The sequence below is a fragment of the Trematomus bernacchii genome, unplaced genomic scaffold (genome assembly GCF_902827165.1).
Source record: "Trematomus bernacchii unplaced genomic scaffold, fTreBer1.1, whole genome shotgun sequence".
Taxonomy (NCBI): Eukaryota; Metazoa; Chordata; class Actinopteri; order Perciformes; family Nototheniidae; genus Trematomus; species Trematomus bernacchii.
Window position 1 is genome coordinate 3,262,776 of NW_022988097.1, and position 17,613 is coordinate 3,280,388.

Here is a 17,613-nt window from a genome sequence, read left to right on the forward strand (position 1 = left end):
TTTATTTATCATCAATGTTGCAACCTTGTGGGGGAATGGCAGGGGCACATACACAAATATGACAATTTATATAATTTTAAATATTATTTGACCTAAACTTTTAATTCCCCCCATTTCACACAACACAACATGGAGTCCACTATGGGCCAAAACTAACATGTATGTTTGCATAGTGTTTATGGCAGACGGATGCAGTGGGTCTCAGGAAGATATATAATAAAGGTGGGTTTGCTGCTGAGACTCCCTACAGCTGGGAGTTTATTTTATATTGTTATTACTGTTATTATATAGTACAACTGACACTTTATTTTATATTGACAATGTTTACTGACATGTACAACTGACACTTTAGTTACATTTAAAATATTTCTATTTAATGTTATGTCTTGAGAGTGCAATAAAGAAAACCGACATGGCGATTAAACAGATCCTGTATCAGTTTTTCTTCTTCTCTTGTTTTGTAGCGGGTTGCAAACAACTTTAAGGTGCTTACCGCCACCTACTGTACTTGTAATCTTCCCTCAGGGAAAAGTACTCCGGTGTGAACGCGATCTGTACTAAGTACCCTGGGGTTAAAAGCGCCAGGGCTCTTAGTGCCGGAACTAAGTACAGGAAAGTACTTGGTGTGAACGCGGCTATTATGAGAAAGAGAGAAGTGGATGCGACATTTGTCAAACCATTGGAGAAATGATTTTTTCCTGCCAAGCTCCGTTCATTTTTTTTAAATGTTAACTGAATTAAAGATTGTTTTTTTGTATTTCCCTTGTTAATGATTTTACTCTGGATTTTGTGAGACAAAACCGAAATGACTAGTTTTCTAAAATAGACATTTTGTCAGCCCTTTATTACATCATATCTCATAGGTGTGAAGTTAAATTGTACATGACTTGAGGTGAGGCTTGTTTTTGTGTTAACACCTTAAACACAGAGGCAATTCAAAGTGCAAAGTTTGATGTCAAGCTTTATTACTGAATCATGTTGAGCTGCAGTAACTCAGCCACAACCCTAGATGGCAGCATTAATCACAAAGGGGCCCAACTTGTTCACTGTGAAATTATTTTACTGTAAATAACTTTGATAGCTAGTAATAGGCTTTCTGTACCTCTCTATCTTCTTTACAAAAAGAGAGTAAATGTTATTTTAATGCTGTTATTTTTGCAAGTCATGTAATCACAAGGGCCTTTTTTTACTAAGCTATAGTTAACCTCAGACAGTTTACATACTTTTGGAGCATAAGTACCATGTTTAGATGGATTGATATCCTCGATGCCAGAGGTTCACAGCTTCATGCTCCTCCAGAAAAGTTGACAGAGTACAGTGTAAGAAACGAATGATGTGAGAGAGTCACAGCTGTTTTCACCATAATGAATAGTCTAAGCACATCTATCTGTAGAGACAAAATATTATTTGGATTTGATAACATGATTCAATTGTTTGTTAAAGGGACATTTCTTGCAGCAGAGATCATTTTCTTATCTGATCAGAACTTGGCCGGTGCTGGCTTTGTGCTTAAGGTGCATTTAGGTGTTCCTCGTAAAAATGTAAACTAGGCCTAATTAACAGTACCCAAACTCGTAGGCTCAGTGAATACAATTGTAGACCAGTGCTTATTGATAGCTACAGTATATACTGATCTGTCAAACCCAAGGAAACGTCAAAAGTTTAAGGTTAAAACATGAAACATGTATTTTATTTATATAAAGGTTATATAAATACTCTTTTAAGTTAGGTTTTCAGGTAACCCTGGAATGGTTTGACTTTTCTTTTTTGAAAATCTCCCATATTAAATGCTTCAGAAACAAAACAAACGTTCAATCTACCATTTACAATTCCTTATTTCAGTGTCACTGCTAAACCATCAGTTTTTGTAATATCAAATTCCATACAATTTAAAACCAGCATTGTATCTATTACCCTAAAGTTGCAAACCTTATTGTAAATAATATCAATAATAACAAAAAGTTATGTCCAATTTGAGCTAATTCCATCCATTTTTAGTTCAGCCATTGACCACGTTTAATGTGAATTCTTCAGACAGTGCTCTTCCAAATTGTGATTCACAAGCCTACATTTTCAAGTGTGAAAAATAATGTTTTTTAATCACTATTATTGTGTTGCAATGAGTCATGGTTTCCCTTTCTTTTTTTCATTTTAAATAAAATGAATTATCAGGAATAAACTCTTGAGATGTGGGTCCTGAAAAAAAGCAAAACATTATGAAAAAAAATAAAGATCAAAAACTTTTACAAACAAAAGAAGAACATGCTCCACTCAGAGAAAAGTAATAGGAAACATTGCATTGTTTGAACAAGGGGAAAGATGATGGGTCCAGTTTTTTCATATGCAAGTAGGGATTGGGAGATTCCGAGCCGCCTGTGAACGCAGCTCCGCTGAGCATTGGACGCGGGCAGGACGGAGACAGATAATCCAATCAGTCGACTAACAGCTCAGGGTCCATGTCTTGGCTTCAGTCTCTGAGGGATGAGTTCACTCTGAGACCGTTTGAGATAGAGCAGACACGGTAAGTGTTTACGTTCTCACGGAAACTTCAGCTTTGTTGTGCTCGGAGTAGAGTTATAGTGCTGCGGGAATTATGAGGATTGACTGATGATCGATACGTGTGGTCGATAACAGTGTCCCACAAAGCTTTGCCTTTGTTTGTGCATCGGTTTGAGTTGTTAAGAGAGGAAAAGACTGTTTTCTGGATGGACCATGGTTTACTGGCAACACTGGGGCGATGTAGGTGGGCGGTTTCTGGCTGCAATTATAGTTCTTGAAGTCCATAGTAAGTTATTACATAGTTTTATTTGGGACATCTCTCTTGGATATCCTAACTGAGATGTGATGTTGCTATGCTGTAGACTTTATTTCTTTAATTTCCCCAAAAATGTTGGCAAAACAGTATATTTGGCTTCAGGCAATCAGATAAAACGTTGCCAGCAAAATAATGAAGCCTTCAGACAAACTTTACTTTATTACATCATTGAATCTCAAGATCATTTCTTCTACAACTTAATATGATTTATCTCGTGACAATTTGGGTCATTAAAATGATTTTAAGGTTCAAATCTATTCCAAATGTATGCTTGAGGTCTGTCAATAGGACCCTGGTTTTAATCTACATCAGTTGCTAAAGGTAATAATGAAGAGTAACTGTTTGCATATTCACCTTAAAAGTATAAAAGGTCAACTTTATTGCAATTTTTTCACAAATTTATTTTGTCTTTTTAATGTCATACTTTGGTCTTTTTCACTACGGTCAACATACTGTACTGCTGTGAGATTACACACACACACACACACACACACACTCCTCACCCTCTGCGCTCAGTGTTTGGTACAGTAGTAGCAGGTCAAGGACGGTCCAGATTAAACTGTTATCTTTCACCTTGTGGGAAACCACTGTAATCCTGAACATAGACAGTGCCTGATTCAGAAATAGAGTCATGGTGTCGTTCAGTGTGAGAGGATAAAAGGCTCTATTGATCTGGGATCTGCTGATCTGATCCTCAGGGGGATATACCCAATGTAGACATCTGATTGTGTCCTTGTGACAATAAAGCAAACACACAACGCTTATATAAACCCTGACAATTGATGATATTAGACTTGTCATTTGCAGGAAATGGAGTAAGCATTATCACACTTGGCGTGGATACATGGGTTTAAGGGCATCAGGGTAATCTGAGTGAGAAGCTGTGTGTGTGTGTGTGTGTGTGTGTGTGTGTGTGTGTGTGTGTGTGTGTGTGTGTGTGTGTGTGGTGTGTGTGTGTGTGTGTGTTGTGTGTGTGTGTGTTGTGTGTGTGTGTGTGTGTGTGTGTGTGTGTGTGTGTGTGTGTGTGTGTGGTGTGTGGTGTGTGTGTGTGTGTGTGTGTGTGTGTGTGTGTGTGTGTGTGTGTGTGTGTGTGTGTGTGTGTGTGTGTGTGTGTGTGTGTGTGTGTGTGTGTGTGTGTGTGTGTGTGTGTGTGTGTGTGTGTGTGTGTGTGTGTGTGTGTGTGTGTGTGTGTGTGTGTGTGTGTGTGTGTGTGTGTGTGTGTGTGTGTGTGTGTGTGTGTTGATCAGGTCATATATATATATGAGCTGATCAGGTCATCAGTCACTGGGTCACTGAACAAGCCCTCAGAGGTTTTACATGGATGTCCTGTTTACGGACTAAATCCTTTCATGATAACTCACTGATACATAATTAGACATCTTGCTGTTGCTGTGACCTGGTCAGTGTAATACTGAATGTGGTTTAGATGTTAATATTATTTCCTGCATTATTAATGGGAAACTACTTTTAATCTACTCACTAAAAGGGCACTTGAAAAGAATAAACATAGACCAAGAACATGCCGTATCTTGCCATGTAAACAAAAGCTAAACATTTAGTTCAATCCCTTTTTTGTGATATGGATGCTCTCCAAAATGTAATGGTTTATTTTCTTGGCCCATGTTTTACATTTCCGTCAAGTTTAAGGAAACTGGATCAGTCATTTTCCTTCCCGTAATCCTGATGACAAACAAACAATCAAACCTGCCGAAAGCGATGTGTGCTTGTCAGGGCTAGTACTGGTAAGCCTGTGAATAAAAAAGTCTTTGATGTGTTGTGTCTGGAGGGCGTGCCGTCTACATACCAGGCAGGCAGTGTTCAATTTGTGATATTGGGCTATATTAATACAATTAAATAAATAAACTTTGATTGATTGGTTTAATTATATTATTGTAATGGTTGTACAGTGTGTCTGGTGTTTTTGGAGTTTGATCCAGACCAGGAACTAAACGGCAGGACATCACTGCCCTATTGCACAATTATATATCTTTTTAAACCGTCCTGTAAAACAATAAAACAACTTAATTTGCTTCGCCAATGTTTATTAAGCATATGACTAAAGCACACCTGAATAAACAAACGTGCAGTGTTCTGGCTATAACACAAATATTTAAACATCATTATATTTTAAATAATAACTAAATAACTACAAAAAAATCTATTTTCATTAAAAAACTTGTAGGGTGTGTGTTTTTTTTTTAAACCGTGTAGTGTTGTCTCAAACTGCATGGCTGCTGTGCCCTCACAACCATGTTAGCTAGCCAGCTAGCAACTTTATCACTGTGGTATAGCAAAACCTTACAGACTGCTCAATTGACCTAAGAAAATGGACAGTGGCTTCTTTCGATAGTAGTATAGTGGTACGTTAATTATATAGTGGGAAAAAACACATATATAACTTTTATTTGTATATTTCTGCGTTCATTTGTAGCAACTGCAAACGCGGCAGTCCCTGTAGCTTACGTTGCGTAGCCAAGATGGCGATAGTTGAGTGTGAGAAGTGTCCAGCATTCACGCACAACCTTTTGAACGTTATGAATGCCCCTTTCGGATACTCGTAGTGCATTTTGCCACACTTTGCATTGGGACGCACTAAAATTGCACATGTAAGTAAAGAAGTATGTGAATTGAGACAGCAATAATAAGTAGCCTTTTACTGTTCAAAGACATCACTGGAGCAATGAGGTGCATCACTGGTGTGTTGATAGTCCACAAAGTCTTCAGTTTCAGGGCATTAGGCCATTGTCATTTAGTTAAACCCTTTGAGGGAACTGCTCGTGTGCCTCCTGTTGCTTCAACACACACACAATAGTTGTGTGTGAGCATGTGAAGTTAAAGAAGGCCGCTTTGTTTTTATCACCCCGTAAACCTCAGCTGGGACCTGAGATTGGAAGGACGAAGAAGAAAAAATCCCAGATTGTAGGAGGAGTGTGTTCTGAGTAAGATCTCATACACACACACACCACCCAGTGCGGCAGGCTTAGAGCAGGAGTATGATTACAGGGCTATTTACATTACAACATAGAGCGAGAGAGAGAGGGGGAGAGATTGGCAAAGAGAGAGGGAGAGAGAAAGAAGATGGTTTCCAGATGTGAGGTGGAATTCAGAGAGCTACAGAGCGACTCCCCTCCTCTTCTGTACGGAGAGAGATCTGGATCAGCATGTGTACGTTGTTATGGAGAGAATAGGAGAGAGAGAAACCACAAAAAGAGGCGAGGGGAGAGGCAGGGGTGAGAGAGAGGGGACTGGAGCCAGCAGAGGGGGAAATAAGTGATGGAGATGTGGAAGGGGATGGAAAGAATAAAGGAGAAGAATGAGGAGAGGGAAGAAAAGCAGGGCCTCTTTGGTCAACCACAAGAAATCCAGAAATCTGACGGGGGGGAGTTCAGCTAGTCGAGGCTGTTTTACTCTCGGTGAGCAAAAGACACGGCCAAAATTAAACCCTTTGCAGAACTTTTTTCCAAAATACCAATCTTTCTAAGCTTTTTTCTGGTGTCTATATACTGTATACAGAACTTCATTTATAGGCCATGAGGGACAGACATATGTACTGTTTGAAAAATGCATAGCCACTCATTCATGAAAATGAGCTCCTGTTGCATAGAATAGTTTCCTACGACATTTAAAACCTGGTCATGTCCTCATCGCTGCATGTTTGCAAAGGGTTACTTCACTCTCTAATAAAGATTCCACTTTAAAGTGTTGTTGGCAAATCAAATTTGTTCAATTTCAAGTTATGTTCTCCTCTTTTTTGTTTTGTTATTTGACGCAACTTGTTAGCTGGTCACGGGGTCTTGTTTCCATAAACAAATCTTTATGTGCATTTTGAAGTTTCACATTAGGAAAGCTGTATAGAAGTAGAAATTCCCCCAATTGCACAAAAGGTTTACGTTCACAATGTGCTTAATTGATTATCGAATGACCTCTTCAAAATTATGTTCTAACAAAGCGAACATTTGACTCGTGTTACTAATCAGCTGTTTGCACTGATAGGGCCATCGCGCAAGTTTGTCTTGGCATATAACATAGCCCATTTTTGCAGAAATTGAAGAACAATTCGAACATGCCCAATTGAAACTAATGCTGCGTTCACACCGGACGCGATGCGATGTTTGGGGGCGGCGCGATTACATGTAAAGTCAATGCAGAGACGCGGACAGACGCGAATTCGCTCCGACGGCGCGCATGAAGCGGTGGACGTGGCGCGAATCACGCGATTGAGGCGATTGAACGGTGCCGCGTTAAACGCGAGAGTTCAATTTTTTCAACTCGAGCGTCAAATTCACGTGACGCGTTCTCGCGGAAGCCAATCAGCGGTGAGGATCTCAGCCTGCCGTCACTGACGTTCAACCACACAACATCAGCCGTTAGCTGTTAGCAGTTAGCACACAGCTCCTCATATCCGTTCAGAAACTGGACAAAAGTTAAACAAGTACAAACCACAGACTGTCTGTGTCATGGTGAATACAGTCGCTGGTTTATTTATGTCTGTAGGCCGTTGTTATGAGTGTGGAATGAGCATATACAACGTTAGCTTAGCCTGGTCGACCCGATCTTCATTCAGAAAACAAGCATTTTAAAAGGTGTTTTGCCTGCCGTCTTGTCTGCAGACTTGTCAAAGCATTAATTCATGGTTGTTACTAACCGGTATCAGTATGTTGTTACTTCGGCATCATTTAAAAACGTGCATTACAATTTAATCACGGTAAAATATGTTCATTTGTTGTAGTTGTAGCTCCCGAGCCAGCGCGTCTTGTTTGAATGATGCGAGTAAACACAGCTGGCAGCCGCGGTGAAACTCCAGCGTTTAGAGCGATGCGATAGGAGCGATTAGAGCGATGCGATAGGAGCGATTAGAGCGATGCGATAGGAGCGATTAGAGCGATGCGATAGGAGCGATTAGAGCGAAGCGAATAGTCGCATCGCGTCCGGTGTGAACGCAGCATAACTCCTGAGGAATCTCTACCTTGCTTTTGTAGATTGGTTAGATGTCCAATTCAACTTGTGGTGTTTTTTGTTTTCTTCTTCTCCGTTTTCTAGCCATTACAGCAATGCCTAGGTAGCACTCAATACCACTGAATTCTTTGAAAAACTTGCATAGAAACGTTTATTTGACGCCAAATACACATTTATTTTTGCTTGACAATAAATGTAAACTCAAACAACTTGTCGCCATTGAAACATTTAAGGGTTGCAAAAAATAAGTCAGTCTTTGTGTTAAAATGGCCTAACCCTAAAGACCAGCAATAAATATGTGTGTGAAACTGACCCCAGGACCTGAAACTGAAGCAGCTATATGGAATTCAGCCATTGTTCATTTTATTATTTATACCTGTACTTTACCTACATCCTTCCCACGGTCTTTAATGACTAATTAACTCACCGTACATCAAGTAACCAGAGGAAACATCCTTCACTCCACTGATGAAGGCAAGACAGCCAAAGCCATGTCCTATATGGCAATGTTTATGAAACTATAAAAAAGGTGTGACCCATGATTCCTATTCCCTTCAAAATGGCTTGGGTTCTTTCTTGGCCCATGCTTCACCCAAAATCCAGCCAGCAGTTTTTCTGTAATGTTGACAGACATACGAGAACCGAAAACATGACATCCAGGCAGACTTAATAAATCCACTGCCTTCCAGTTGGTCTCTCTTTCTCTTTCTCTCTCCCTCGGTGGGTCCAGACTCAGGGCCGTTTCAGGAAATACCACTTTTTTTTCCTTGAAGGGAAACTGACCGACATTCCTCTTGGTTCTATAAACAGAACGCTGTATGATTGATACATGCATACACACACACATAAACACACACTCGTGCCCATTTAAATATTACATGAAGAATTTCGCCATGCTCTTGGATCCGTTAGGACTTGTCGCCATTGGGAAACTCATACAGCACACATACAACGAGACATTGGATAGCTGTGTTTTGAAAAAAAACTCCTCTTGGTGATTTTTGAGAGGTAAAAGGAGTGAGGTACCAGGTGTTTCATATACTGGAAGGTCATAAATCTCCTTCCACAGGGTAGTATTTAGATTCCTTTGCAAAAGACTTTGAGACAAGTTAATTTTCCCACTTAAAAGGGAAAGTAACATTCCTGGAATGCGTGTGCTGTGACAATACCTGGACAGAGGCAAATCCATCTTGTGTGATTAACGCTAGATTTGACAATGTGTGATCTTAAAGGAGATGCTCGTGATGACAGACCTATAGATAATTGTTACCCATCTGCAGTTTCTCTTGTAGCGTTTTAGCATCTTTCAGCGCGTTGTTTTGGTTTTTACTGCAAGCAGCTATAAATATTTCAGTTCAATCTCCTTACTCTCTTTGGTATCGTTTTTTGGTCACAGCAGACAGCTCCAAAATAATTCTGATGAACCCATTGGACACTTCCTGCCAAATGACAGAACAAAACTTAGCTTGAGGTGTGGAGAGAAAAACGAAGCTTAAACTCCAAATGAACTGTTGCTATGTTCCTGACTTTAAATGGGTAGGTTACTGCTGACATGTTCACCATAACAAATGTACGAGTTGATGATATTACAAATGTTGTGTTAGCAGCCTGTTGCAATGCCCAAGCAGTGGCCAAGCAGTCTATTAATGCATCCTTCAAATTGTGTTCTGCACAGGTAATGACTCTTAATTGGCATGAAAGCATTGTTGTCTGGTGCTAAACGTATTGCATCATTATAGATCTTAAAATATCCAATGATGCATGCATGTGGTTCTGGTCTGAAACCCATCTAATTTTTCGAATCAAGACTAATCTAAAAATTGTCAGATGACGATATCTTCAAACTGCTTATTTGGTCCAAATGGTATTCAACTTGCATTCAGGGAAAAAGCTACTGACTGTTTTTAATGGCCTCTATGTAAAAGAAAATTATGTTTTACACCCTGAATCCATTTTGAGTGATATTCTGAAGGGAAACATCCAATAGGGAAACTCAATTTTCCCCATGAACGCCAGCATTTGCTGTATTACTCAATTCAACTCTGCCTTCTCCTCCATCTGGCAGCTAAACACCAACTAACCCTGTATAGTTGTGTTGACTGAGTTTTATGTGAGAGTGACCAGACTGGCTGTGTTTAACTCTCCTTAGAATAAACAAAGGCAGAGTTGAATGGAATGGTGGAAAGACTGATTAACACATACATTAAAATGGTGGCAATCCTCTGTAAACACTACTTTAAACACACTCTGAATGAGTCCTTCCTGGTGGTTTATTGGCAATGTCATGTGGTAGATTCAGTTATATTGAGTTGTGTGTGTGTGTCTGGTGTGCGCGTGTTAATAAAGGAATCTCTCAGTGTGTGCCAAAACTGATCTAGGAGACAGTGTGTTTGTGCAAATGCTGTTGAAATGGAGCTGCTGAGCTCTGGAACTGATACAGACCGACTCTGTCTTTGTTTACAGTGACAGACACACATGCACACACACCAGTGACTTAGACAGCTTAGATACAATTTCAACATGTTTGGAATGAATCACACAGACAACATTCAGTCTGGGCATGTTTGAGTTGAAAAATCCTTCCACTATCACCACTCCTCTGTGACTGATTTTGATGATTAATGTGATTTTGTTTTTGGGATGCTTTGACACATTTCGGTCCAATTCTCATGCAGTCGCCTCAATATTAGAATAAAACCCATTTTTTGTAGAATAGGATTTTATTCAGGGCTGCTATTTGGTGCAAAGCATTTTCTAAGAAGTACAACTTTCACTTGAAATCTCCCTAATCCTCGGACTATTGAATGGGTAAACATGAACCGTCATGGATTACAATTAAAATACCTTGTTGTTTTTTTCTGTAATGATCCTACATTGATTATTTAAGTTAGCTGGCCAGTTCAAATTGACTCTTCTCTGGATTGTGTGTGTCTGAGAGGTTTTTGCAGCAGGGAATCTCAGGATCAATCCTTATGTCACCGCAGCCCCACACACACACGCATAAGCTCTTGTAGCTGTAGTGGCTGTAGGTGGATAAACTCCCTACATATAGTGATTAACTGCGACAGGCTGTTGCATGACCGCTAGGCCCTACTTCTTTTGGTTGTTTTTTACTATGTTTGTTAAACAAATTTAGGATTTAAGTAATTGAACCTCCGAATGTGATGTTACCAAAGAAACACGGAATCTACGCTAGCCACACAACGTTGATATTTCTAACATGAAAGGGTTAAATCCAATGTTTTTACTGGTTTGAGTCAACATTCAGTCCATTTGTTTTGGGGAAGAGCACACCTCTTCCGATCATTTCGCTTCCAGTTAAAACATATTGAATATCTGGATCATCACTCATCATATTAACAACCTGAGAATTTAGGACAAATTCACTCGCACTCCCTCTGGAACGTTATTTGCTGCCAAGCTGCGTCAGAGAAACATTCGGCTCCAGGCAAAAACCTCCTGAACAATGAACAGTCAAGAAATCTTAACCGATTGAAGACCACTTACATGTAAATAACAAACTACTACTTTACGACACCATCAAACTTATAAATGTAACGTATTTTAAAGTATTAAATGTGTTGTACAAACTACATATTGTTCATTTTATAAGTCATCTCAAACAAGCATGGCAAAAACTGATATCGGAGAGATACTTTTGATCTAATCTTTTGTTCAGTGTTCATTTTTGGTCATGGTAGTGGCCCATATTGTTCATACTTTGCGGTTGCATTAATAAACAACAGCCTATATTATAATGGTCCAGTTACAAACATCTGTCAACTGACAAATAGATGCTGTGATCGCTAAGTGCTGTATATTGATTCATTTTGAAATTGCCTATCCATTATATGAAAGTAGAACAACACTGTGTACTGTACAAGGAAAGTCTATACTGAATGCATCCATATACTTACTGGATAATAAATCCAATAAATATATATGAAAATTGCTTTATGTTATCTTATATGGCCTGGCTTAAATTGTCAGAATCTTTTCTGTCAAGGTCCAGGCACACACTTTACTGTACTAGAGTTTTGCTTAGGATGTCCAGTGAATGAGATGCAATGGTTTCTAAATATATGTCAGTTATACCATTTTGGTTTATTAGTTAAATGACAAATATTGAAAGTTAAATCTGCTTAATTTATTTGTATTGTCCCTTGGGACATTCTATAAATACAACATTCACATGATTCAGAGAGTGATGTAACGTAATCGGTCTGCTGTGTGTTGCTGCAGGTGTGTTTATTACAGTTCTTGCATGAAAACCGGCTTTAACTTGAAAATATGTTATGGAGGCTTTAATGTTAATGTTGAGGGACAGAAAACCAAAACAATGTGCTGAAAAATTCTAAAACATTGAAAGCACATTATGCTAGCTGTCTATCAAGACAGTGGTTATAAGCTCACAAAAGCTAACTAGCTTCCTATAAGACCTATTATTTTAGGGGAAATGGGGCAACAAATATTATCAACAATTAAGAAAACCTCAAATCCAAATATCATCACAGAACAGTACAGCTTTACTTTTTCAGCTAAGTGATAATTAGTTAGTGCTGCCCAGCGTCACTGAACGAAACTGGCATACTGCATAGCATCAACACAGATGGTCGTTTGAACCCTGCTACAACTCAACATAAAGAATAAATTACTATCTGTAACACCAAAAACAGCTATAATTCATTATACATGGAGACTTAAAGGTGGGGTAGGTAAGTTTGAGAAACCGGCTCGAGATCGCTAGAATTTGAAAATATACAGCCGGAAAAAATCTGCCACTTCCTTACAGAGCCCCTCCTCCAACACACACGAACGCGCACATGACCAATGAGGGCACGAGATAAGTTTGTGCACAGATGGAAGGCTGACAGGCAGGTAGGCCATCCAGTGATTTTAGCCGGGCCATTTTTTTATGGATTTTTTGTCAAAGCTCTTAAGATATTCATTGCTATCGGGATATTAAGAGCATTCCATGGAATATAACAAAAAGTGTATCTCGAGCCGGTTTCTCAAACTTACCTACCCCACCTTTAAATCACTTTTAGGTAATGAAAAACATTTCTTTATAGCTAGCTAGCTTACTAGCTATCTACACTAGCTTACACAATCTAGCATACAGCGCCAGTAGTTGAAGTCTTAAGTGTTGACAGTGACACCAGGTTAACACAGTATGCCAGTTTTGGTGAGGCCACTCTAGCACTTACCAAAGGCTGTGTTCCTTCAGTTTTCACATCAAAGTTAAGATTGTACAATAAATGCACCTCTTTGAACCTGATTACATACTAAAGGATATATAACTTAATATCACTGAACAGTAGAGAGACAAAGAAAGAGGTGAAAGTAATGGGGGGCAGTCTCTTGTTCACACTTGCCTCCTTCCTCACTCCACCCTCTCTATCCTCTTCCCTCCTTCAGCCCTCCCCCTGCTGCATTACCAGCCGTGGTGACGGGAGGAGAGGAGTGAGGCATGCAGCAGCTACTCACTCACTCACTCACTCATTTAGTGAATTGTTTCCCTATAGCTTACTGCCGTATTGTACCACTCCAGGGAGCTGTACCATAGTTCTGTGAGGCACAATAGGAAAATACGTTTTCTTTTTTTTAAGACATTCCTGGGTCCTTTAATAAGGAAGATTCAAACTATCTTTCTGTCATTCTTTGCTTCTTGTGTTTTATTGTGATCCTGTTATAATCATACTTTGGCTGCAGTTGAGTACTGGATTTGTTGGGATTGGCTTGCTGTTTTGCTGTTGCTGTCAAAGTTGAGAGAAATCTCCTTCCAACAAAATTTGACTGTAGTAGAGCTGAAAAGGGGGAGGAACCTCAGAAGATGTTCTGACTTGAAGACAGAGCAATCTCCTGTTGTGGAGTGGTCTCTTCTCTGTTGGAAAGAGAGAGAAGTCTTGGATATTCAGGAAGAAAAAAGGAGTTTGGATTGGGACAACAGAACAAGGTGTTGGATTTGAAGGTTGTCTATTCTTGGACAAACCAAGAAAAAACACATTTATCTTTCCAAAGAGGCACAAAGAAGTGTTGGGAAATAATCTATAACAGTTAAACAACATGGCTGGGAAGTACGATTGCTTCAAGAGAAGGAAGTAAGTGTCTTTTTGTCATAATGTAGTACTGTTAAATGATTATGATGAAATTATATTGTGATAGTAAATTCTGTTGAACCAACTTAGCCTACTCAAATGTCTTCATGTTTTACAAGATGAGTCATAAAATATGCCTTGGAAGATTGCACAATCTTGATTTGACATCTCGTCTGAATATTAATATTACTAATCTCAACTCATCATGTACAATATCTTTAAATCTCTGTGTGACGGGATGTGATTTTTATTTGGCTCTTTTAATGGGATGTGTCACTAGTCATCTTGTACTGATGTGCCAAACATGTTGACAACAACACAAGTATTATTGCTGATAGAAACTACAAATCATTTACTCAAGTGTGCTCATTTTAATGAATATATTGGGGGATGTCCAAGACTTGACACTGTCTTTTGTTGAAGCCATCTAGTCGAACTCTTGTTCCTTGTAATTGGCGATGACAGTCAGCTGTATGACTCAGAGCTGATTGACCGAAGAGACTGATTTTACACTGGAAGTGAATGACTAATCAGAAAATCCAGGAACCAAACTTGCTGTTGCTTTTAAGCAGGACAATCTAGGAGATGAACATTTCTGTTAATGCTCTGATGTGGTATCAGTCATATTGTTGCTCAACTGATGTGCATATATAATACTTTTTTCCTCATTTCAATTTGAGGAGTGCATGTTTCTGTTGTAGCTTGTGGGAGTCCGAAGTGATTTGAATGCTTTGACTGGCTATATATAGGACTGGGCTTGGCAGTGTGATAGGACCACATAGGGTTAGGATAATGAGTGCCTTTAGACTATAGCAAAGTATCTTTTTTTTGTACCAGATCTGTGGGGATGTGGTGTTGGGCGCACTGATACCCCCTTCCACTTTCTTTGTCTTGGGCTTTTCAGTCTCATGACATGACAACAATGCAAGCTTTTATGGCCCTCTCAGCAGAGTTGACTTAGACAAACATTTTGTTTGTGTGTGTGACTTCGAGAGAAAGTAAATTTAAGAGTGGGAATGAGCTGCAAGACTGCTACACATAGATTAAACTAAAGAACTCCTTGAACTGAAACTAGGATTTTGTGAATTGAGTCACGTCTTACTACAAATCCTCAGTATACAGAAAAACCCAGACACACTCAAGACTGAAGAGACCTATAAACTAACTTAACATTTGACACAGTAATCCCTCCCTAGCTTTTATATGTAACCACATCAAGTATTCTATAGATGCAGTTAATATGGGGAGGGGAGCACCCGAAGAATGAGTGCTTATCAGTGCAAACAGACCTCAACAGAGGCCGCCCTACCAAGACTTTTAGAAACAACTACAGTTTTCAGCCAAAATCGCAGTTACAATCATCTAAGTTTAATGTGAAGAAACCATTGTTTAGAGATTTATTAAGAGTCTTGTGTGGTATCACTTTAAACTGCTTGAAGGATTCCTGTCGAGACGTCGAACATAGATTTAGCTCCTGAGTCTAATGATTGTGGCCAATTCTTTAGCCCTATTGTCGCCAAAGTAAAATTTGACCTATTTTTTCAAAAGCCACGTATAATCTTTTTTTTGTTTTTGCAGAAATCTGGCAGATTTAGGGATTTTCAGACCCGTCTTGTTTGATTTGGACCTTTGGACCCAATATCTCCTTGGTTCAAAAGTCATTATGTAACCATGGTAGGTTGAGTTTGTTTATCCGGAATGGTGATGCAGCTGTAAATGAATGTAGACTGTGCAGAGTGACTGATGAGAGTGTTTGTCCAGGTTCTGTCTTGAGTCCATTTAAGGCTTGTTGCTAAGCACAGCCCCATTTCAAACAGGACGAGATGGAGAAGTGAAATAAGAAGAAGAGCTGTAAGACAAGAGAAAAACCAAACTGAAAATACAGTTTTAATACATGTTAACAGGCCTTAGGAGTCAAAGCATGTTGGAGCTATAGGACAATAATATCAATTTTCAAAATCCAAAGTAGAATGACGTAGAATGTCAGGTTTCATTGGATCCACCCTTTCTGTTTGGGTTTCTTTCCCATTCTGTATGAAACCCAAACAGAAAGGGTGGATCCAATGAAACCTGACATTCTACGTCATTCTACTTTGGATTTTGAAAATTGACATTGTTATCAGTGACATGCACGTTGTGCACACTACTGAGTACTGTTACTTTCTTAAATATTTTTTTGCATTTTAAGGGAAAGTCAAAGTAACAGTGACATTCTTTATTGCTAAGATGTCAAATTGAAGGGATACTTTCCTTTGTAGTCACCGTCTCCTGCTGACTATGCAGCTGTTGAATGGTTGAACAGCTCAAGAGGAAATACCCCGGTTTTGAAGGCCATGTTCCCAGTGAGGTATGTGCGGTTAGACTCGAGTCTGGATGTAAAAAGAATGAAGAGACAAAGAGGGGAGGAGGGAACAAATAAATATTGGTGTGCAGCTCTGTTATCTGGCCACATTCCTTATATCTCATATCCTTTTATGGCCCTTTGGGTCAAATTGAGCTTCTTCAGTCCTAAGGAATGAAGATGTAAAACAATAACACAACTCATAAAAAAGCTTTTGTAACATCTGGGGAGACTAGTAATGGGAGAATAAAAGATGTTTATCCTGTGTGGATGCTTTCCTTTTTACGCGCTGTTCCCACTTAATGTTTTATTGGATAACTTGCCGAGACACATGTGACAAGATGGCAGAATGTGACAGCCAGACTGGACCTTGTATAGTGTTCAATAATCCAGCCCAGAATGAACCAGATCTAGGAACAGCTACTTTCCTTTATTTTAGGCGTAAATTGATGACAAAGTCTGAAGTCTGGTTTGATCATCTGGAAAATAGTTGCTATCTTGAGCTAAATTCTAATTGATGACGCACTATCATGTTTGTACGCTGGATATGTCAACAAAGTAAGCAGGGGTCACCCCCCCCCTCTATATTCCCAGGGCCCTTATTTGACAGGGTCATCGTAATAAGAGAGTGGGCTATCATTGCAGAATTTTACATTGCAAAGTAATGTTCGGAGATGGACTCCTGAAATGTATTTTGAATGTTAAAAATCCATTTAGTCAATAACCTGCCTGCACATTGGGAAACATACACTCCACATTTGACCTAGGGAAACAAGCATTATTAAGAACATAAAACTCTACGAATGATCTTCTAATGTCTCATTTTAAGAGGATATTGAGCTCAGGAAGAAATGTGCAGTGTATTAAAAACTGAGTTAAGTGCTGTAAGTTCATGTGTTTGATTGATGACTCACTTTTTTACATTGATATCAAATGACAATACTGTTCATAAAGAAAATAACAAACGAACAACATTTGATTATGAGTCCGATGTTTTTGATAAACTAATCCACATAAGGCTTCAGTCCTGTACTACTGTGTATCCGAAATGTATTAAAGCTGTAGAAAGCCTTGGTCCATCTCTGATTTGATTGGATGATTGTGCTTCATTTAAAGAAAAGTACATAGGGGTACAAACTTGAGTACTTGGTACAAGTTGACATGCATGCTGTTTATGTCTGTACATAAAACATGTCTTTCATTAATGGTTGATCTCAGTCAGCCGAGTTTATCGTTTTAGCTGACCAGCAAATATTTCCCACTTCCTCGCAACCTACAGTAACTTGATCCCTTCCCTTCATATCTCCCTTTCTATATTTGGAAATGAAAGACTTGCAGCTCTTTATGGACACACTAACATGATATCAATGCGACCAGTTTATCTGCACTGCCTTGAGTCGACC

The 17,613-nt window shown here is 39.2% G+C and overlaps 1 protein-coding gene across 10 annotated transcripts in view; it reads left to right on the forward strand.

Moving 5' to 3' along the window:
- Nucleotides 1–2,418: 2,418 nt before the first annotated feature.
- Nucleotides 2,419–17,613, forward strand: part of zgc:66433 (uncharacterized protein LOC321250 homolog) — a 50,548-nt gene continuing 35,353 nt past the window's right edge. For 3 of the 10 annotated variants that reach the window (XM_034121144.1, XM_034121151.1, XM_034121146.1), the window contains exon 1: nucleotides 2,419–2,521. In XM_034121144.1, the coding sequence (XP_033977035.1) occupies nucleotides 2,457–2,521 (65 nt within the window). In that variant the 5' untranslated portion in view covers nucleotides 2,419–2,456. Of the gene's footprint in view, nucleotides 2,522–13,227; nucleotides 13,873–15,472; nucleotides 15,544–17,613 lie in introns of those variants that run through there. The other 7 variants (XM_034121148.1, XM_034121153.1, XM_034121149.1 and 4 more) reach the window with 6 other exon arrangements.